Here is a 19,789-nt window from a genome sequence, read left to right as displayed (position 1 = left end):
CTCATAATAGCATTGCAACAACCTGTACTAAAATGTAAAATGCTGCTGTAACTTAACACTAGCATGATCCACTGCCTACTTGTGCATGCATATTGCAGATTTCCTCTGCTTCCCACAGGCAGGCGGCCATGCGAGAGGATCACAAGACTTACATAAATAGGGTGTACATACGAATACTTTATTCAATACCCGAACACAATGGTGCTTTAACAGACATCTTCAACTGAGTACATCACGGGGATTTTGAGCATGTGGGTCATCAGGATACATAACAACCGCCAACATCAAACAGTGATATGTCTCACATCTCTGATCGCGCAGATACCTGACATCCACAGTAGTGATATGTTTGGGATTGTGTAACATCAACTGTACTTATTCGAGGGAGATACCATATTAGCATATTGGAATGCTCCAAACAACTTTCTATTGCTATTGGAGAATACAAAATTTTCATACAAAATAGTTTTTAGTTCATCAGGGGGGCATCACGCATGATGGCAAGGCATCTGGTATTTTGTCACGGCCAGTCAACTCGCTGCCACTGTAACCGAGTCACTTTTGCACTGCTTCACAACACTAGATGTATTCAAAACACACGCCGAGTTGGAAAATTTCCGCGACAGAAATGAAACGCACATGCACAGCAGCACTTTAGGGTAACTATTTGATGTAGGAACAAAGCCCACTTCACAAACTACTAGAGTTAATACAGTGCAACAGAAGCAATGACAACAAACATAAAAATAACGTGCACAGATGAGTCCTAGACAAACCTAACAAAGGTATGCAGAGATGAGTTGCATACATCTGCACTAAAATAGACCATCTCTTCTGTGTTGAAATAAAAACAAACAAACAATCATGGCACTTCTCAAGCAAGCACAGGTTGAGGCAAACATCGCTCACACCATCTTTCAGCACGTGGATGCACAGACTAAAACCATGCTCTAAGGGAGAACGAAAAAGCTTTCTCTGGAATGGCTAGTTGGACCGGTCAATACTTATCAAAATATGATTGATAATTTCTACTTCTTCACCTGCAAGTTTCGTGTCAACATCAGCGCTTCAATTAGTGACTGTGTTGAGAAGACAGCAAAAGTTTTTTGTAGTACAGGAGTACGCATGTGACCATGGTGGTAAATCAAATGGTAAAGCAAATGGTATATGCTGAATGGTAAAGCAAAAAAATTTTCATGGAATTAGGACGATAGACCTGACTGCAAGTTTCAGTGTGAATCAATCATGTCACAACAGTATTTTGAAGGAAAATGTTCCCCCTCCCACAGTCTTCACTGCATGCCAGGCTATATGCTGACAGAATAGCAGGAGTTCTGCATCGACTACATGCACCCAACAGTGTGTCATAACACACACAACAGAATCGCAGGAGACCACATGGGAAAGGAGGTTTCTCACAAGGTACTCAACATGCCAGACAGTCGGTGTTAGGGCTCTGGATTTTTTGAGGCATGGCCTATGCAGTAGGCTGCAGTACATACAAGGGCCCCAAAAAGATTGTACACGACAGCTCCTGCTTTACAATGATAAATGTTTTACAGAATGCAGTAAACAGTCATAGATAAACTTTTTTACTTTTTTAAAGGGAACTGCTAAAAAGAAAACACATCTTCATGTTCTACACAACTCGCAGCAGGTTTTCACTACTTTCTGCCTTCACCTAGCCTCGCCTCTACTCCTCTAAAATAAAGTTTCTCAAGATTACCCCAATTGGTCCACCAGGAGGAAATTTTTTCTACCCTGCAGCTAATATAACCAGTGTTTTATGTACTTTATTATTACCTGCTCAATAAACCTTGCACCAAAGAACTGTGTCTTGCTCTGGTGAGCAACCTCAGATATGGCGGGGCGGGACTGTGTTTCACTGTTCAACATAGCTTCACTTGTTCTACACTGGTTTTACATTACCTTTGAACAGGTAGAGACAACAAGACACAAAAACAAACCATGCGCTGCACTATACAGCGAGAGAATATCTACGCTGTTGCTGCCAATGCAAGCAACAGGGCCTTACCCACTGCTCCCTTGCAGTGCATAAGCAAGCATTGAGTGCGAAGAGAAAAAGTAAAAACAACCAGGAGAAAGTCAGCATTAAACTTGACACTCAAGTTTGTCTGAGGGAGACTCAATACAATTTGCTTGCAAGATTCATCATTGCAGACAAGAAAACAAATGAGAAATATAAAGCTGCTTTACGCACCTTGTGCGTCATTACCCTGCCAGTGTGTGGTGGCTCTGTTCGAGCCAGCACCATACCCTGCTCATGATGAGTTGTGACAGACCGCTTGAAGGCCAATATATACTGCCAAATTAAAAAGTGGCGCACAACCAAGAGAAAACACAGAGGCATAAATATGAGTGAACTGCAAAGAACAGTTGAATATTTTGCAGTAGACCCCCCCTTAAATGAGCCTAAGGGGACCTCGAATATGTTTGGCCCCCAAAATTTACAAAGTAATAGGTATACACGTATATTGATTCCTTTTTCTGGCAATGGGCCTACACCAGCGACCGATGAGGCAACCTTCCGTTTTTCAAAGCAGCTCTTGGAGCAGGCATCGTGACGACTTCAAGCAGCCAATGATGTCCTTGGCGCAGCTATCAAGTGCATCGCATCACCACTCGAACAGGAAGTTGCCTTCGGCGCTTAAGAAAACTAAGTAAAACTAAGTAGCTGGCTACTATCATTGCCAACACTACATAACAAATGTACCTGCTACTTTGCCAATCATGTGACCATAAAGAAACATAAACATGCATGACACACCGTCAAGGAACAGGGCTCGGGTGGCATAGCCATTAGCTCCTCGAAGCAAGACATAGCGACCAAGATCATGAAATGGGGCAGCAACCGTGGGTTGGGTTGCGTTTGGCAGGTTGGGTATACTGCCCTTGGGAATGCAATGGTCAGAAGTGCGACAGGCGCTCTGAATATGGTACGCAGGTCAAACTAATCCACCAGCTAACAAAAACTCACTGTGTTTGCTGTGCAGTCCAGGTCAGGGAGCCTCGACCTCCAGACACGCTGGCCCTTTCTAGGTTCCAAGCTAAAATTTTCTATTCTTGGAGGTAACAAACCAGCCGTCCCCTGTATATATCTCTTTGTTACACAACTAGCGCACCTTCGGCACACTGCTTTTTTTCTGGGGGACCGCTATGCAAGGCGGTCATTGTAAGTGCCTTCTGTCATGATGCCCCCTGGTCCCCAACTACACTCCCAGTAAAGCCTTTTTATTCGTATAATGCACCTTACTAATAAAACGTGGAAGACTCATGCCTCAAATTTCGGTGCTTTCTTTTTTTTTGCCAGTTTCAGCAGTTGTGGCACAGCTATTTTATATATTGCTACTTTCGGCAGCATAACCATGCAATTTTGTGCAATCGATGCAGCGCTTCGATCGGTGTGATACAAATACAGTCGAACCCCGCTACAGTCGAACTCCGCTTCAATGAAATTTCTGCTTCAATGAAATTTCTGCTTCAATGAAATATTCCCAATTCCCCTTCAGCCAGCCACACCATTCAATGCAACAAATTCCTCGCCACAACAAACCATTTGTCTCGGTTGTTCTCACTTCCGAAATTTTCGCTGATTGGGGCTGAAATTTTTGCTCATTGAAGCTGGATTTGAACATTTATTTTACAATAAAATAAGCCTAAAGCCAGCCTTCTGTAGCTTTCTTATACATTCAGGGCCCTTAGTTTCACTGGTTTCACTGAAAACATGAGCCGTGCTCCCAAACCACAAACAAGCATGCACGGCTTGCCTGCCAAGGTTAGATGCAACCCTGCCCAGTCAGAGGATAAGATAACAGGCGCCGCTCCTGCCACGAACAACAGGGGTGCTTCCCACGGCCTAGCAGCTATGCAGCTATCTTCAAGTAATCAGCTCGGTAGATATGCCCTGTTGTACAGCTACATATCTTCTGCCTGCATTTCTCCCCACCCCCACCCTCCTCATGCCCCGTACAGCACTGTTTATGTGCGGGTAAAAAGCAGATAATTGCTGGTATGTTTGTTATCCGAATAAACACAATGTAGCTGCACGTCACTTTTGTTTCTAAAGATTGCATATGCAGTCAATGATACAGATAATGTACGGGGCTATTTTTCTTACCCATCCGTGGTGTGTTGGGCAGATTTCACCTCAATGAATTTCCGTTTCAACGAAATTTTTCGCACATCCCGTCAATTTTGTAGTAGCAAAATTTGGATGTATCTGCTCCATATTCGGTCACCACCATTGTTACCAACCGGTTGCTGTCCGCTGTTGTTTCCTTCCCTTTTTATTGCAATGCATGGTCATATGCAACGCACTGTCATATGCCAACTGCACTTCTACTGCATATAAGGATCTAGTATGCTTTGAACTTTTACAACCTCCCGAAAGACATTTAGCTCAGCATGTTGTCTAATCAGTCACTCTAAAAAAACTGAGAGTATTTCACTTAAAAACCACAAGCGAGGAGATTCGAAAATGGTCCCAGATTTTAGCTTTCTCCATTTCCCTTTGTAGAAATAGCAGTGGTTGCTAAAATCAGTGCCCGCAGGCTAAGTCAGTCCCTTGTCTCCACAGGCTGAAGCTTTGTCTGCTGCAGCAGCATATCCAGATTGTCACGGGCACTCTTCATGTCAGGCTTGAGACTGAGAGCCTGCCGGTAGCACTCCTCTGCCTGGTCGTACTTCTTCCACCGGTGATACAACACACCTGAGGAAACAACCGAAAGGGAGGCAATGAGCTCCCCGCATGTGCAGGGCCAGTGACACGAAACACGAAGCATTCAACACATCAGGTCCCGCACATGTACCACTGTTCAGCCCCAAGTTTTTCTTTTGTTTGTGGAAGCCTGATGCAGTTTTCAAATAGGCCCAGAGTGAAAAGGCCATGCAAAAAAAATGATGCTGTGGGGAGGGGTAGAAGCAGATGAGTACTGTTATGCTTGCCTTAACCCTTTGAGGGTCATGGCCGTACATGTACGGCATCGACAAACACTTTCAAAATGGTCAATGACGTACATGCACGGCAAAGCGCGCCTTTTTCGCCAACTTCTCTTGCTTGGCATGTGCTGCCACACTGCGGAAATACGTCAAATTTTTTTCTTGCACCGATGGCTCTTTTTTTAATTTTTTTATGATTTACTTCGCTTGCGCATCCGCTAAAGGCCGATCCACACGACGGACCGAGTCCGCGGTCCGATCGGTCACGTGATGCCACGTCATGGCCCGCCGCGTTTCGATGCAGCGCAGAGAGCATCCACACGGCGGACCGCCGTAGCAGACGACAGAGCGGTCCAACCAGCTGCACTCTCCACCACAGTGCTCCCAACCAGACGAACTGGCGAACCCATACGAACGGCTCGCGCCCGCGCCGCGCATGTTTTATGTATATTTCGCGCTTGGTTTCGCGGTTCCGCGCGCATTTTGGAGCAGTCGAAATGGAAACGGAGCGCAAGCGTCGTTTGGCTGCTATGGCGTTAGTTTTGTACGTTGATGAAGAAGACTACCCTGTGCCGAAAAGGTCGTGCTCGGTTAAGGAGTGGATTTGTCGAAAAGAGCTGGGACTGCAGAACCAAGTTGTGGCGTGCGGAACTCTCGCGACCGTCTGCTACTGTCCCTGGGTCGCCTCCCGAACCCCTCGAAAAAAGAGAAAGCATTCTTTATTTTATTTTCGGAGAACACATAGCTAGGGTGCCTGAGACATTGGGTCGGGAGCCAAGTCTGACAAAGGGGAGGGGGGTATTTCGACCACCCGCTGTGCGCACGGTCCTAAAAGCAGGGACATATGCGCCCGCCGCAGTTTCTGGGAACTGCGCTGCAGTGGCGGCCGAGGGGCGGAAAAGCAGAGGACAGAACGACTTGGCTAAAACACTGTGTTGCCAGACAACATTCGTTGTCGAGACCAATTCCTTCGGTGTGGCTCCTTCAAGCTCTTCGAATCAACCGCGCTGCCCGCGACGTTCTCTATTGGCGCAACTGGACCCGGCTCCGCCCACGCGGCGCGGGAGCTGTCAGACCACGCTGATTGATGTCGCGGTCCGCCGTCGAGACCGTGGACCAAAAAGCCTCGGCGAATATTTGGACCGCGAAGACCGTGGTCCTGCGCGGTCCAACGGCGGCCCGCGCGAACCGCGGTCCAAATAATCATTTTGGTCCGCCGCGTGGATCGGCCTTAACGAGGGGCGCGCTGGGTATCGCCCAACGGGCGTCCAGGCGCCTCTCGCTTCTTACGCCTGCCACAGATCAAGGTCGCCTGCGAAACTGATGAGGCTCTTTTCTCCTTTTTTTGTTTTTTATGAGCGGTGCGCTGCCTATTGCTCCCGCATCTGGCCGGGCACACAGCGGCTGGTTTCGGTATCGCCTTCCGGGTGCTTCCTGCTTTTTGCGCCCGCGAAACGGATGTCTATCTGATTTTGATTCACTCAACAGGCCCCGGCTAGTTACTCTCTCGTTTTTATTTAGAATTTTTCTTGTGTTACTCATGAATAAATCCCATATATGTATCAACACAAACGATTTTTTTGTCACTTTATGGTCAGCCTAAAAAAATTACGATAATTTTTTCTCGAAATAAATTCATGCGTAGAATTTAAATCAGCAATAAAAGAAATTGACCCTGGGGTGTTGCATTTGGCGAAAAAGTTTGACCCTCAAAAGGTTAAACACATTTTTTATGCATATTTTCTAATGCAGAAAATACAACAAGACAGGAGAAGAATGCCAACGGGACAGGTGGTAGACATCATTTGAGTATTACAAAACAAGATGCAGAACTGTAAAATCACTGCTACTCAACAACACGTGCTTCTCTGTGCACATCATATTACTACACACAATTCTTAAGATAACTGAGTTCCTTTTTTGACAGTGCCAGCGAAGGCACATTTTTTTCAGTGAGTCGAACCGAAAAAAATACCGGTTCGGTTACGGTTACGGTTTAGGCGGTTCGACGGTTCGAAGTTTAGTTCCGGTTCGACAAAATCACGCACCGAACTGGTTCGCTAACCGATTCGATGAGTTGAATTGTCACTGAAACTAGAAAAAACATTTAGTAGTTTAAAACGAGTCAAATCAAAATACAAACAAAAATTCAAAATGCTGCTGTTCCCCGAGGGCAGTGGCGCAATTGCAAAGCAAACGTTAAAGAATTACGAGATATTAGAAAAACAGATGAAGTGGCAACGATTTACTACCTACTTTCTTGCCCAGACTTTATGTTGTCCTAGCGACTATTCATAAAGCCACCGCCAAGAGATATGACGGTGGGATGTATTTTCTGCCCTTTCCTTTTTTGTTGAAATTGCAATCATCGCCATGGAATCGTCTATTACGCTAACTTTGAAGCCTTAAATTTAGGCCTGCGTACTGGCGCGTTAAAATAACAGCACTTCATACCAATGGCGCAGATTTTTTATATTTGTAACAAAACAGAAAAATCCTACAACAGGCACATAAATACTACCAATGAATTAAATTATTTGGTCACCCAGAATAATTTGTTAGCTGTCACCTTATCAAATGTCTTAGCCACACTTTTGTTAAAAGTAACCTTTAGTTAACGCTCAGTCACTGCATTACTGCTCTGACCACTGCAATTCCTTTTGCGATAGCTGTACTGGATGCGTGCATTCCAATCAGTATGTCATCGTACCGCCTGACCCCCGGCCATCGTTCCGTGAGCTACATTGCGAAATCTTATAACAGATTATGCTGTTACAAAATGACAGGGAAATTTGACGCGCGGAGCATGAGATGGGACTTTTTTGGGTAGACGCTCTTTAATTCGTCCACAGCACTACTCCCCTCTGGAACGAGTAGCACTAGAACTAATGTAGTGAGTTGGGCAGCCAATACAAGTGCACCTTCGAAAAACTGCAGATCTGAGAGACAAAACTGCAGAACAAGCAGAAAAGATGATCGCAGGGCGAATGGGACAGTGTGAGGTACCGGCCTGCCTTTCTGCACGTGTCATCTGCTTTATTACTGCTTCTTCTTCCAAGACAAGGTCGAGGACTGCAGTTTCTTGCCAAGGGATTAAGTGCGCACCTTAACAGTTTTGCCTGACATATGTGTTGTTATTTGTATATGTAAAAAACGGAACTTGTCCACTGTACTGTCCTCAAAAACTGACCACGGAACTCACTTCCTTCGTATTGAAGACACGTTTGGTTGTGAAAGGCAGGGAAAAGAAAAGTATAGAGCAATATCCACATTTTGGTGCTTTTTTTTTTACTTATTCGGTTATACTTACTTTTTTTGTAATATTTTAAAACAATGTGATTTGCCTTTTTCTTTTTTGCTGTTTTCCGTGTAAACACATTTTTTTTTAAAACTGCCGCGTTTGAAGCCCCGTGCTATATCTCTGCTTTGACGCGCAGCTTATATTGCAGGCCGGCAGACTTATTTTAACCAGCTGGTGATATTAAATGTGGATCGAAATCTCGATACACAGACGTTTTCGATTTCTATCTACTTCAGAAAAACGGTTGTGGGGAACAGAGATCGAGGCCACTTGTGGTCAGCAGTAAACGGCTTAGCCACTGAGCAGCTCCTGCAGCCACACTTGCCAAGTATTAACAATTTGCAGGTGTCGGACCTTTTAAACAAATTATGAAATGCAAAAAGTTTGCACACATCGGCTGTGGGCTTTTGCTGTTGCGCAGTGGAGCACTCCTGCAGCCTGACTGCTCCAATAAAGTCGCAGCAAGGGAAGGGGAAAGTTGTTTTATATCCCCTGCAAGCTGCCGAATATGGCATTCCGTTTGGTCAGCTTGCACTACGCTCGCGCTTCCAGCAGCAACAGACCATTGTTACATTAGTGCTCATTTATTTCCCCTGTTGTTACATAGAGCGTGGTAGCGTTCAATTGTCTGGAGGGGAAAGTGCGCGAGCGGGTATGAAGTTGATGGTACGTGAAAGAAAAAAAAGTCCTGAATTGCATTGACTGTGCAATATCAACAACGGAGGGTAGAACCGTTTCCGGATGGACCGGTAACCGGTATTTCTTTTTTTGGTTCAGTTCCGGTTCGGGTTCAGCGTGCTCAAAAAATAATTCGGGTTCTAGCTCAGTTCTGGCAGAAATAGCGGTTCAGTTCCAGTTTTTGGTTCCATTCGGTTCCGGTTCGACATCCTGATTTTTTTCCTTTTTTTTTTTGTGCCCAACTCAACGTCTCGAACATAAAGGGGCTGCCCAACACTAGATGCAGGCTAGTTTCACCCTCACAACTGTGAGCACTGCCGGGCATATCTGGCTGCAGCGAGTTTCACTGTCACACCTCAGTCCTTTGTTTCGCACTGGCAGTCCCAGACGAAAAATTGTAGCCCCTGCAAAATGATGGCAGGCAGCCAGAGTAGAGTAGCCAAGGAAGCTCTGCCAGTCTGTGCGCTCATCTTGTGCTCAGTGCAGCTAGGCTTCTGACACCAGTATGTCGCCAATACCCACAGCAAAAACAGCGTTCATGTCAGCAATGCTGGAAACAAACAAATCGGAGGCACACCGTTTGTCCCTCTATTTTTTTCCTCGTCAGGGTAGGGGATACAAAGGGCACACTTCTTACCCACATTGAACAACTTTACAATATAATGCTGCTGTGACGTAATAGCCATAAATGTGAGAACTGCACATTAGCACTCAAGCGAAACGATAAAACAGACCTAGAAGGTCCTTTACAATTGCCTCGTCATGTTTTCTGGCGGTGGCTTAGGTCAGCGGCTGCCAGTGACACAAACAAGATCCTGTGATGTCATAAAGAAATCGCCGGAAGTGGCTGGGGAGTCGCCACCACTTTATCAGTTTCCTCTAGTATCCCTACTATCTGTTTGATGTTTGCGATAGAATGGTTATCACTATTGACAGGACAAGGCAGTGTTTGTAGTAAACCAAACTCGTAATTTAGGAAGAAGCCAGCCGGGAGGGGTTGCACCCACCGAGGTTGGTGTGGTAGCTGGCGTTGTCGGGGGCGAGCCGTATGGCCTGGAGGAAGTGGCGCTCGGAGCGCTGGTACTGGCCGGCCTTCCCCAGGATGTTGGCCAGCTGGAAGTGCAGGGCCGGCTCATGGGGCAGGTGCGCCAGGGCCTGCAGGGCAGCCCGCTCGGCGTCCTCGGGGCGCCCCCGCTGGTCCAGCATCAGCACCAGGTTGTTCCACGACACCAGGTGCTGGGGCCGCTGGCGGGTGGCATTGCGCCACGCACGGTACGCCTCCTCGTATCGTTTCTGCTCCAGGTACTGCACACAGCAGGGGGACACACAGTGGCGATGAAGCACCGCTCATTCCGTGTAGCACAATGCATTTGAACATTTTCATCAGAGGATATGACACCGCTTTAGCTAAAAGCAAAACTTTGCCCATTTCTTTCTGTGCTCATCATAATAATTACACTACCATGATGAGCAGGAGAATAATCTTGCTCCTTGTAAGAGACAAGGGCAAGTTTCTCGCTTAGTCAGAATGAGGAGAGACAATGTGATCCCACACATGGCTGCACATGGTAATTTAGGGCCAGATGAGCATAGCTGATAACAATGTGACACCACCAATGAGCCCAATTTGATCCCAAGGCTGACAGACATGGCAACTTAGGAATCATGGACACCAGTGTTCTAGCTGTGTAACCTGGGCGGGAGATTCACTCACTTCAAAGCAGTTTTCGGCTTTAATTTCACCCAGCCTAGGCAGGCAGTCCACGTTGCTGCACAGCCAAACTCCAATATACCACCGCCAAGTCTTGCACCGGCACCTTGCAAGCAGCCGTCTATCACTACCACTTGAGCCAGCCTCTCCTTTCTAATCTGGCTGTGTGCCCTACTTGGCCCCACCAGCCCCACGAAAGTGAAAGGGGGGGCACCCACCAGGTTTCCCAGGTTGTAGTAGCAGTCGGGGTACTTGCTCCTGTGGCTGATGGCTGTCCAGTAGCTCTGCTCAGCGTCAGCCAGTAGGCCCAAGCTGCTCTGCACAATGCCCAGGTTCATCCAGGCTGCCGCAAAGTCGGGCCTGCATTGCACAGTTGCCCCAGCTCAGTGGAACCGGCAAGTATCGCGGGGAATCACGGGAAGGGGCCTATGTCCGAGTAACCCCACAGCTCACAAAGGTACATGGACCAATATCCCGTCTTTTAAGGCTTTACGCAAGCCTGCATTTGAGGTTGATGCACACAAACTAGCTTGGCTGCAAGTTGGGTGAGGGGCAGTGATGTTGTGTGCAGGGAACCTACCCTTCTTCGGGGAATTTTCGGCTGTAATGTTGGCCAAAAAGGAAAAACAAAATCTTTAATAGATGCGCGGAATTTGAAGTGTCGTAGAGTAAAAAGGAAAAATAGTGCCAGAAAACCAAATCTCGCATCATTTATTACTTTTTCTTTCAAAAAGTTCCCTTAACACTTCATCGAATTTATGTTCAAATATCTGCAGTTGTGTTCCCGCAAGTCGCAAGCACCCAAGAGCGCTTCCAGTCCAGTTGATAAAACAAAGGGGAGCATAGAAGAAATAATACTCCATGGGAAAAAGCTAGTAACGTATGAAGTGACAGTGGCTGAAGGGCTCAAGCCTGTTTGCATGTACTATTCTTGCACAATATACAAAAAAGTATTTTGAGTATGCCTTTGTTCGCGTGTTGTCAACAAGAGATTGTGCCAGCGGTCCCAACGTTGAGCTAAAATATGAAAAAGGCAAATTAATTAGGTAGAGTCCAAAATGCAGGCACATTAATTTCAGCATTACGTAACCTGGTGACAGACACGGCTAGCAATTTAGTTCACACTGAAGCTCCTATTCTCTGAATGCGTCTGCGTCCGGAAGGCTGTGCAGAGTAGACATAGGTGGTGCTGGCTAATGCACAAACGCTGGCTAACGCCCAAAGATGACACACCATCACCCCGCTACAAAAGGGATACCATTGTCAATCAGCAATCATCATTCAACCGAACACGAATACTTGTAAAGATCTATCAGCTGCAAAAGGTGAATGCAGGGAAATTTTCAGGGAATTCTTGAGAAATCTGTGGGGGAAAAGTGCTAAAAATCTGGAATTTCTGAACCTAGAAATGGGAATTGTTCTCCCCAGTACGGAACATCACTGGTGAAAGGGGTTCTGTGATGGCATCCCTACAGTGCCACAAGGCGAGCAGCCCGACAATTAGGATGTGACACTTACACTTGAGCATGGGACATCAGCATTTGTCGTGCTCTCGAACTGACTTCCTCCCGTCTTAGTTGGCACTATTCAGACCGCTTTTACAAAGAGTTTCCTCTGGGATTTCTTAGCTGAGGGGATGCAATGCAGCAAGGAAGTTGTGGGTGCTGACTCCTGTTGTAATATAGAATACTGAGCAAGCATTCTCACCCATGCTCCCCTCTTCCATGTCTGAGGAAATGTAATTCAATCTTCTATATGCCTTTTGTACTAAGCAAGTGCCCCTCCTAGTTTACAGGGCCACTCGCTAAATATTTTATACTATACTGCAGCCTACTTACAATTGCGATAGTGTGAGATACAAGGGGGCCTAGAAAGCAGCCACTTCTAAATTCGAGACCAAGAGCAGATTGACCTCGGAACAAGGGTGAAAAGAGAAAACAAAACAAGCAGTTTAATGCGTAAGCATCAAGTAGAAGCAATGTTGACCTCCCAGTGGCCATTTCCTTCAAGTTGTCCATCAAAGTTCCTGCACCGTTACTTTTGCTGCCTTATTTTTTCTTCATGCAGCAAAAGACTGGAATGACCTCCCTCACCACATTGCAGCAATCACCTGTCTATCAACATTTATGCAGGGTGTCACAAGCCATTTTTCCAGCTAATTAATGGCTTTTTTGTATGTTTTTTGTAACCCCATCCCATATTTATTTCCGTCCCTCCGGGGAAGGAAATAAAACGAAAATGAAATGAAATGAAATGAAATGAAATGTTGAAAGACATGCCTCAGTGGATCACGGCCACCTCTCGCCCCTTTCTCACTAACGGCCTGCTGTAAAAGGCCCCCAGTGCTGGGATGGCTGACGGCTGCACCACCACAGCCATGTATTCACCCAGCATCACTGACTTAGATCTAGCCTTTGCAGTAGCAACGGGGGTGTTCAGAAATAGCAGGGGACACTTAGAGGGCTCTCCTCAGACAGAATTGATGCCACAAGGTGCGCACGGTAATAAAACAAGATGTCTAGACTGCACCAAGTGCAGCATTCCCCGGGAATTCCGCAAGAGCTATTTGCTGGAAAAGCCCTGAGCATGGTCCCCTACCTGAGCTGAACGGCCCGCTGGAGCAGGCTGCGTGCCTCGTCAAGCTGTCCCATGTCGCGCAGGATGTTGGCCAAGTTGTTCATGGCCTGGTCGTAGTCAGGATGCAGACGCAGAGCCTCCCGGTAGCCCCCAATGGCACCGTCTCGGTCCCCGCTGTCGCCAACATTCTTGGCCAGGTTGTAGTGCACCTGCCGCCCGTGCATCGACAGGATGCAATGAAATCAAAAGCATAATTGAAAATGATTGACACAAAGGAATTGAGAGATGTGGCCCATGCACACAGGTATACGTTTATGGCAGTACAGTCAGAAAAATCATAACTACCCTCACCTTAGCATTTCCAGGGCAGACTTTGAGGCCTGATGCAAAAAGCGATGACTCTTGTCTCCACTCATGACACCGCTGAAAAAGGAAAAAAGAAAAGCGCTCTGGCTGAAATCAAGTCATCCTCTGGTGCTTTACACTCAACAGCAGCGACAAACAAAACGAGAAGCCCGTCCAAAGCATTGCTCCAGCCAAGGATTGCACAACAGACAAGAGCAGAGTAGTCAGAGACGAACCTGTATACTCCTCATGGCAAAAACCACGAGCAACCCCGTCATGAAGCACTGCAGCACCTGCAAAATAACAAGGCACGTGCACACCGCAGGGTTGCAAGCTTAAAATGCCAGTACGTGAGCTTTTTTAAATGCTAGCTACCCTGTTAGACAACCACAGCTCTTGGGTAAAAACGCTTACTCAAGCATTCCTCTTAGAACGGGGAGCAAGTGGGCGGGTTGGTGCATGTTTAAAAATGTAAGAAACAGCGCAAAGGACAGAACGTAGAGTAGACGACAAACACGCGGCGCTGACTAACAACCAGGTTTTATTGCTTGCAGGCAGCTTATATACACATCTACACAGCAATGGAAAGGGAAAAAAGGAAAATACAGATAGCAAGGGAGGAGGAAAATACACAAGTTATTGTCACATGGTCATCGATAAGTAAGGCCCAGTTATACATTTGAAAGATACGCGATTTCATTTTCATACAGAAGCACGGAAGGTTTGCTTACACATTTATCGCCCCTCTGACTAATGCAAAAGGCTTCAAAAATTTCACGTGTACGTTTGTTTGCATATCTTCGAATAATACGACACTCATCAAACATTGGTTGGCACTTACACTGGCGACAGTGTGCAGCTAGGTGACCGCCGCCATTCGATTTTAGTGAATTTGCATGCTCCTGGAGCCGTAGATTAATACATCTTCTCGTCTGACCCACATAGCTTCGTTTGCAATCCAGGGGGATTTCGTAAACGACATTCTGACGGCAGCCTACGTACTTCGTTTTGTGGTTAATCTTACATGGGTTGTGCTTTCTGCCTACATTATTTACCATCGCACAGAGCTTGCTTAGTTTGTTGGGCGCGGACATAAGAACTTTTGCGCCCCCTCTATCGGCAATCTTCTTAACTTTGTGTGATACCTGATGCACGTAAGGAATGACGGTTGTACGCCGTTTTGCGTGCTCATTTTCTTCGTTAGGTAACGGCTTGTTCTGTTTTTGTTTCCGGAGATCCCATAACAGGGATTCTGCAATGCTGGATAAAAACGGAGGCTGATAGCCCGCTGCTTCTAGTCTGCCCATTTTGGCGTCAAAACTTTGTTGGGCTGAGTGCTCGCACGACCTGGTTAATGCCGATTTCAAACATGAAGTGGCCACCCCTCTTTTTACTATCTTTGAGTGGGCCGAAGTAAAAGGCAAGAGAGCCTTTTGCGAGCGGGGTGCAAAACGCCAGCATACATGCTCAGGGCTGAACTTGATTGTAAGGTCTAAAAAACGTAAAACATTTTCATCGGGTAGTTCCTTCGTCAAGTTCAGGCACTTTAGTTCTTGCTGAAACACCTCAAAAATTAGATCGATGGAATTTCTTTCCTGGTGTTCATCAGTCAATTTATACAGAACAAGGTAGTCGTCCACGTACCGGTACACTTTAGTCGTGTTTGTCGGCTTTAAAGCGGCCATTAGGCTTCTGTCATAGCGAGCTAAAAGCATATCACTTAAAATTGGGGCGAGAGATGAACCTATGCAGATACCCTCCTTCTGAATGAACATGTTCCCTTGGTGACTGACGAGGGTGGCTCTGAGATAGTAAGACAGAATTTCCATAAAACTGTGTATTTTCCTCCTCCCTTGCTATCTGTATTTTCCTTTTTTCCCTTTCCATTGCTGTGTAGATGTGTATATAAGCCGCCTGCAAGCAATAAAACCTGGTTGTTAGTCAGCGCCGCGTGTTTGTCGTCTAATCTACGTCCTGTCCTTTGCGCTGTTTCTTACATTTTTAATCAAGCATTCAGCTGATGTTATGCTATGTTAAAAAAAAACAGTAAAGAAGACGTCAGCTAAGCACACAAGAGATGTGCACAACACACATGGGCTTGCTCATAGATTGAATACAGCCACAAGGTGGCCATTTATTGCTTCCTATCCACAACCAACAGCAGTGTTCAGTTTCACTGAATACCGAAACATGCTGAAATGCGCTGAATGATGAAGTACACTGAATACTGGATTTATGTGAGAATTTTTTAATAGGAAAGAATGTGTGGCACTCGAATAAGATATCATAAAATGCCAGTGTATCATCAGTGCTGGCTGATTATAACCACCTTTAATTAGGCATGCATACACAAGTGACACTGACATACAAAATTTCCCTTTCCCACATTTTCAAAGCAGGAGTACATAGCATAGTTCCAGTTTGTGTACACAATCTATAGCTGTGTCTCATTTGATTTACTGTCCAAGAATACTCCCCCATACAATGAATTCACAAGGGCACGCTACACGCAAGCCTGTCGCCTTCCAACGGTCATACGTGTCAAGTGCGTCCGACAAAGGGGGGGCTCACCCTGCGGTGGTGGGGCAGGGCTGCGGCCAGGCGGGCCATGCCCGTGGCCACCAGCAGGCAGGAGCCCAGGCTGGGCAGGTAGAGCACCCGCTCGGCCAGCACAAAGCCCACGCGGAAGAACACGTTGGACGCCGGCACAAAGGGCACCACCAGCAGGCACAGCGACAGCCACACCACCCTGTGCAAGGGGTGGGGTGGGGTGGGGTGGTTATGGAAACAACCGAATGCCGATCCCTAGCTGGGCGACAGCTGGGTGAACCTCTGCAACAGTTTGTGCTCGGGGGTTTGTGTGAGATGTTTGACCCCGCATCAACTGTGCTGCCGAGGCTAAAATCCTCTGACAACCCCATACGTTCTTACTGAGGGCCTTTAGTATTTACTTGAAAGAATAAGAACATAAATCAAATACATTTTTAGTTATACGAGGTGAAGTCAATTCCATTCTGGCTGCATTTTCTGACTTTCCAGCAGCTGCTTTTTTGTGACTTACCACTGGTGATACTAATGAGAACACTTATCCCTAGCTAGAGCCTTGACAAGCCTCTGTGCTTTGGCCTTCGCACTTGCACATTTCGGAGTACCATCCAAGTGCCTTTAGATCTCCAGGAAGGCTTACTGCTCCTCCCATTGCAATGCTTTGTGCCAATGCTTAAAGCTTGACTGTAACCTCGGTAATATCTACATGGTATAAGGCATGGATAAGCATAGGGCTTATCCCTCACTTGGCTCACAAAAAGTAGTAGTGTAAAGCATTATCGCAATCATTTCTCAGTATGTCAAAGTTGCTCACAAGTTATCTATAAGCACATAGTGTGTACAGGAAAGATATTGTCTCTGAATCAGATGACTACTTCATTCTACACAGACTGTAGTAGAAGATCATGGTAGTTAATAGGTGTGAATATAATACATAACATTATATATTTGGTTTAGGGATGCCATTGGTAAAATTACATCTGCAGGTTCCAAGTGCTTTCAGTTGCTCTAGTAGGAGACACCCGCCGCGGTGGCGCAGTGGCTAAGGCGTTGCGCTGCTGAGCACGAGGTCGCGGGTTCGATTCCCGGCCGCGGCGGCCGCTTTTCTGATGGAGGCGAAAAGCGAAAACGCCCGTGTGTACGAGATTTCGGTGCACGATAAAGATCCCCAGGTGGTCAAAATTAATCCGGAGCCCTCCACTACGGCGCGCCTCATCGCCTGCGTTGCGTCGGCGCGTTAAACCCCACAATCAATCAATCAATCAATCTAGTAGGAGACATAACTGCACTGTCAATCAAGACCATGAGTAAGGAGTACAGATTGCCATCTTTTGCTGCAGTTTCACTAGATTCATATGACCAAAAATTTGTTCAAATTCATAGAACTTACAGACCAAGCATATAAATAGTTGATAACTAGCACTGACAACATTTTTCTAGCATACGGACAAGACTTCAGCTTCAGCATTAGAATTTATCATAATTATCCAAGCTAGTGCCCCTTCCCCTCCCCATGAGTTGGCAATTACTACAAAGTTAAAAGCTTGCTCGGATTTGCTCAGAAACTAAGAATGGAAGCAGGAATAAGCAGATCACAGCAATGCACACAATGCAGGATAATTGCAATCAGTTAAAAGCTCGTGATCAATGCTGAAGAGTGCAAGGTCTTGTGCACATTTTGCCCAGATTTGAGATGCCACTGTACCACCTAAACTTTCTTTGTAAACATGTAATAACGCATTGTGCAGCTCACTTGTCACATTGAAGCACAACGAACAGCTGGCGACTGGCTTGACTTTCATGCGCACTAAGCCTAATGGCTACGGCTAAAAAACAGCTAGGGTTCGCAAGGGGGTGCTGGTGTTGTGTAGGGATGCTTGTTCGGAGGAGGGTAGCAATTTTAAGTTGCCCAAACTGGGGTGGGGGGTGCATGCACGGGAGGGGGCACTTGCTCAGAATTTTACAGTTTGACAAAGCTTGAATATATCAACGCGATTGCTTTCAGAAAGTCCTTCTCCCCCAAAAAACTAAATGTCCACCATTATTGTCACATTTAAAAATAACTTTTTTGAGCACATCTAAAGGCTGTTTTACATTATACAGACTCGTAAAAACAAAACGAAAGCACTATACATAACATGTTCCGAGGCCGAATTTTTTGCTAAAACAAAGTTGCAAGAATGTGTGAAAGTCACAAATGTAAGTTTGGCAACTTTCTCTCATACCTGTGGTGCGTCGACAGTGAGTGACATGTAGCAAAGTATCTAATTCAATACTTGCAATGCCTAAATACTTCAGAGACACAACAAGAAATTGATATTGCAAATTTCAATGCCTAATCAAGGGTTTCAATGGAGAAGGCCCGAAGCATGACACAAGACCCTGCAAAAAAAATGCCTTTGCCCAAACAAAGTGCCGCCCGAAGACATGGTGGACACTAGTGTGATGACGACGTCAGTGCAGGAATGTGTGGCTGTGACGCTGCGACTCGTGGCAGGTGGTGGCGTGACTGTGTGTGTACGTGTGCCCCCGCACCACATAACCCGCTGGGAGCACTTTCGGCGCTGCCTTGTTGAGGAGGCCCTGGGGGGCGAGCAGGAGCTGTTGGGCTTGTTTCGCTGAGCTAGGCGAGCCTTGCGGAGCTCCTCCATCACCAGGGATGCCACCATGCTGAACCTGAAGCAGCTGCAGTTGCAAGCGGAGTGGAACCTGGCAGAGAGGAAGGCGCAGCGCTTGGGAGCCAGGACTGATTGGACGACGCACCGTCGTGTGGATGCGGCCTGTCGGCGGCACGCCAACCGCCTCAGCAGAAAGCGGTGGGCCAAGCTGTGCGCCAGCTCAGAGGCTGACCCTTGCTGCCGTCACCTTTGGGGCATTTTCCACAGTAGGTCCTCAAGCCCCGTGGAAACCACAACCCCCTGGCTGCCCTGGCCATCAGGAGGAAGGCCAGCTACAAAGAGCTGGCCGAGCTTTTTGCGGAGCACTTCCTGCCGCCACACCAGGTGGCAGCTGACCTGCAGTTGCTGCACCGGACAAGTCCGAGGGATGACATCCACTCAATGACACCCTCATTACGGAGGCCAAACTCCGTGGGGCGCTGCGCACTTGCAAGTGGAAGTCGGCGCCAGGGGCCGACAGCCTCATCTACCGGATGCCACACAACCTGGAGGGGGTAGGGTTTAGCAAAGCTTCTGGCAGCCTACAATCGTATCTGGGCGACAAGGCAGCTGCCGCCCGACTGGCTGCTGGCCATTCTGCAGCCCTCCTCAATCTAGGCCGCAGTTCCTGGGCAGTCACGGCCTACCGCCCTTGCCCTCACCTCCTGCGGCTGCAAACTGCTGAAGCGGGTAGCCCTGCTCAGGATGGAGGCCATCATGGCGCTGGAGGAACTCATCCCGGAGCAGCTCACAGGTTTCCGGCGGCATATACTCCATTGCCGACATGGTGGCAGTGCTGGAGCATTCCCAGACTACCAAGCAGGTGGCAGCTCTGGGGATACCAGACGTTAAGGGCGCCTTTGACAACCTGCAATGCCCCGCCATCTCCCTGGCCGTGGAGGAGGCTGACATTGCAGGCCAGCTGCGGGGCTTTATCGAGGCATTCCTGACGGGCTGCACGGAGCAGGTGCAGGTGGGCAGCGCCATGTCAGCACCTCGGCCAGTGGACGTAGG

General features: G+C 47.2%; 1 protein-coding gene across 1 annotated transcript in view; it reads right to left on the bottom strand.

Moving 5' to 3' along the window:
• Nucleotides 1-157: 157 nt before the first annotated feature.
• Nucleotides 158-19,789, bottom strand: part of LOC144170540 (protein O-mannosyl-transferase TMTC4-like) — a 36,666-nt gene continuing 17,034 nt past the window's right edge. Inside the window, exons 9-15 of the mRNA XM_077700396.1 lie at nt 16,143-16,320; nt 13,808-13,864; nt 13,578-13,649; nt 13,248-13,435; nt 10,868-11,009; nt 9,946-10,243; nt 158-4,729 (exon numbers count right to left, since the gene is read on the bottom strand). Coding sequence (XP_077556522.1) covers nt 4,578-4,729; nt 9,946-10,243; nt 10,868-11,009; nt 13,248-13,435; nt 13,578-13,649; nt 13,808-13,864; nt 16,143-16,320 — 1,087 coding nt within the window. The 3' untranslated portion in view covers nt 158-4,577. The remainder of the gene's footprint in view (nt 4,730-9,945; nt 10,244-10,867; nt 11,010-13,247; nt 13,436-13,577; nt 13,650-13,807; nt 13,865-16,142; nt 16,321-19,789) is intronic.

The sequence above is a fragment of the Haemaphysalis longicornis genome, unplaced genomic scaffold (assembly GCF_048455015.1).
Source record: "Haemaphysalis longicornis isolate Haplotype H1 unplaced genomic scaffold, Haemaphysalis longicornis Haplotype H1 scaffold_2, whole genome shotgun sequence".
In the NCBI taxonomy this organism is placed as follows: domain Eukaryota; kingdom Metazoa; phylum Arthropoda; class Arachnida; order Ixodida; family Ixodidae; genus Haemaphysalis; species Haemaphysalis longicornis.
This window is presented reverse-complemented; position numbering and strand designations above follow the sequence as displayed.